We start from the raw sequence: 1784 nt of genomic DNA on the forward strand, positions 1-1784 counted from the left end.
CAAATTTCCTGAATAAGTTCAATGGTCTGATCGCTGTTGTTTTCCAAACACACACACACAGCCTGATGTATAGAGCATTGTAATGGTCATGAATTGATGTTGGTGTAGTCTGTGACCAGGTTTAGGCTTCTTGTTTTCATGTCAATGTTTGGAGTACCAAGATTCAACAATGTTACATACTGAAAAGGTCAATAAAAAGGTCTGCCACAGTCAAAGAAGAGGTGGCGCTTCTAACAGTCCCTGAGTCCAAAATCTTAGAGTTGTGGTTGGATGTTTCGTATTTGGCTCTGGTGGCTACTCAGGGCCATTTTTCCACTCCTGCAGAAAATGGCGGAGTTGCTGTGTCAAAACAGGAAGCTGGGGAAGACTCAATAGCACAGCACGGCTGTACGGCCTAGGTGGGGTTCCTGTTCCAGAGGATACGGCCCTGGAGCACACCACCTCCCCGTCAGGCCCCCAAACAAAGTAAATGGAAAGGCGAATATTTCACCCAACCAAGGATCTAAAGGAGCCATTCAAATAACATTGTGTCTATTGAGTAAAAGGTGTCTAAAAAAATTACAATGTTTAAATCAGAATAAATCAGACAATGTATATGCCAGTCCTTGATTTTTGATATAGTAAGTTATAAGCATGACGTTTAAAATGAAATGTCCTCCTCCTTGTCTCCCTCTATGCTCAAGAGAACAGTGAATCCTGGCACTATAGCTGTATTTTTTTTTTTATCTATTGTGGCTTGTTTTTATAATTTTTTTGTCATTCAATAATGTCATTATTTTGTCAATAATTTCATGGTCCTCAAATTATTCATTAAGGTCTTGAAATAACAACATGGATAATAACACAATTCCAAAGTCATAATAGAACACACCATGAAATAACTTACAATACATAAATAAATAACCTATAGACCAACTATCTAAATCTATTTTTCAACTTAAGTTAATCGTTTCTGTTGGGATAGGCTACATATAACCAAATAATGTATAAACGATAATAAGATACTATCACTGATAACATCATTATCTCACCAATTGCCCAATTGATTTCCAAAATGATGGTCAGGAGTGGTATGACGGAGATTGCCTGAGCCATCATCCGATGGATGCGTTTAACAGTTCCCACATTAAAAAAAAAAAGTTCACTCGAGTATTAATCTACACGCTCATTACTAGTCCATTGAAAAACTGATGAATTTAGATTCCTCTTAATTAGAAAAGTTGGCGCGTCTGGAAATCGTGTTGAAAAAAAAGTTGGGCTCCTCATACGGTTATCCACGACTCTGTATCCGTGCGCTCCAGGTCCGCGCTCTAGTCCCCATGGAGCGGATGGTGCGTGCAGCTGAAGGATGGAACGCGCAGTGACAGCAGTGACGGCCGCTGCCACAGCAGGGAGGAGCGTCTCTCTATCTACACCTAATCGGCCTGTTTGAGAGACATATCATGACGATGGTGATAGTGACTGACGATATAGGAAGATCGAAGGGTTGGCTAAAAAAAATTCCCACCGAAAGACATGGTTCAGTCTAGTTCATCAACTCAGTCTTATTACTAAACTTCCAATCTGCCCGCAGCACAATTGACATCTAGACCTACAAATGTACAAATGTAAAGGATTTTGGCTCAGCCTACTTATTCAGAAGCCCATTTATAAAAATGTAAAGTATTTTGGCTCAGCCATAGTTATTCAGCCAATTTATAAAAAAAATTATTAATATTTTGGCTCAAGCCAATTTATAAACCTAAAGATTAGAGTCATCCACTGTATAGGTCAGGACAATGTTG

General features: G+C 39.2%; 1 protein-coding gene across 2 annotated transcripts in view; it reads right to left on the minus strand.

Annotated features, from left to right (window-relative positions):
• Positions 1–1345, minus strand: part of kdr (kinase insert domain receptor (a type III receptor tyrosine kinase)) — a 49238-nt gene extending 47893 nt beyond the window's left edge. For both annotated transcript variants that reach the window (XM_084307425.1, XM_084307424.1), the window contains exon 1: positions 1032–1345. In XM_084307425.1, the coding sequence (XP_084163551.1) occupies positions 1032–1098 (67 nt within the window). In that variant the 5' untranslated portion in view covers positions 1099–1345. The remainder of the gene's footprint in view (positions 1–1031) is intronic.
• Between the last annotated feature and the right edge of the window lie 439 nt (positions 1346–1784).

Source organism: Notolepis coatsorum, assembly GCF_963971535.1.
Source record: "Notolepis coatsorum genome assembly, chromosome: 2".
Classification (NCBI taxonomy): Eukaryota; Metazoa; Chordata; class Actinopteri; order Aulopiformes; family Paralepididae; genus Notolepis; species Notolepis coatsorum.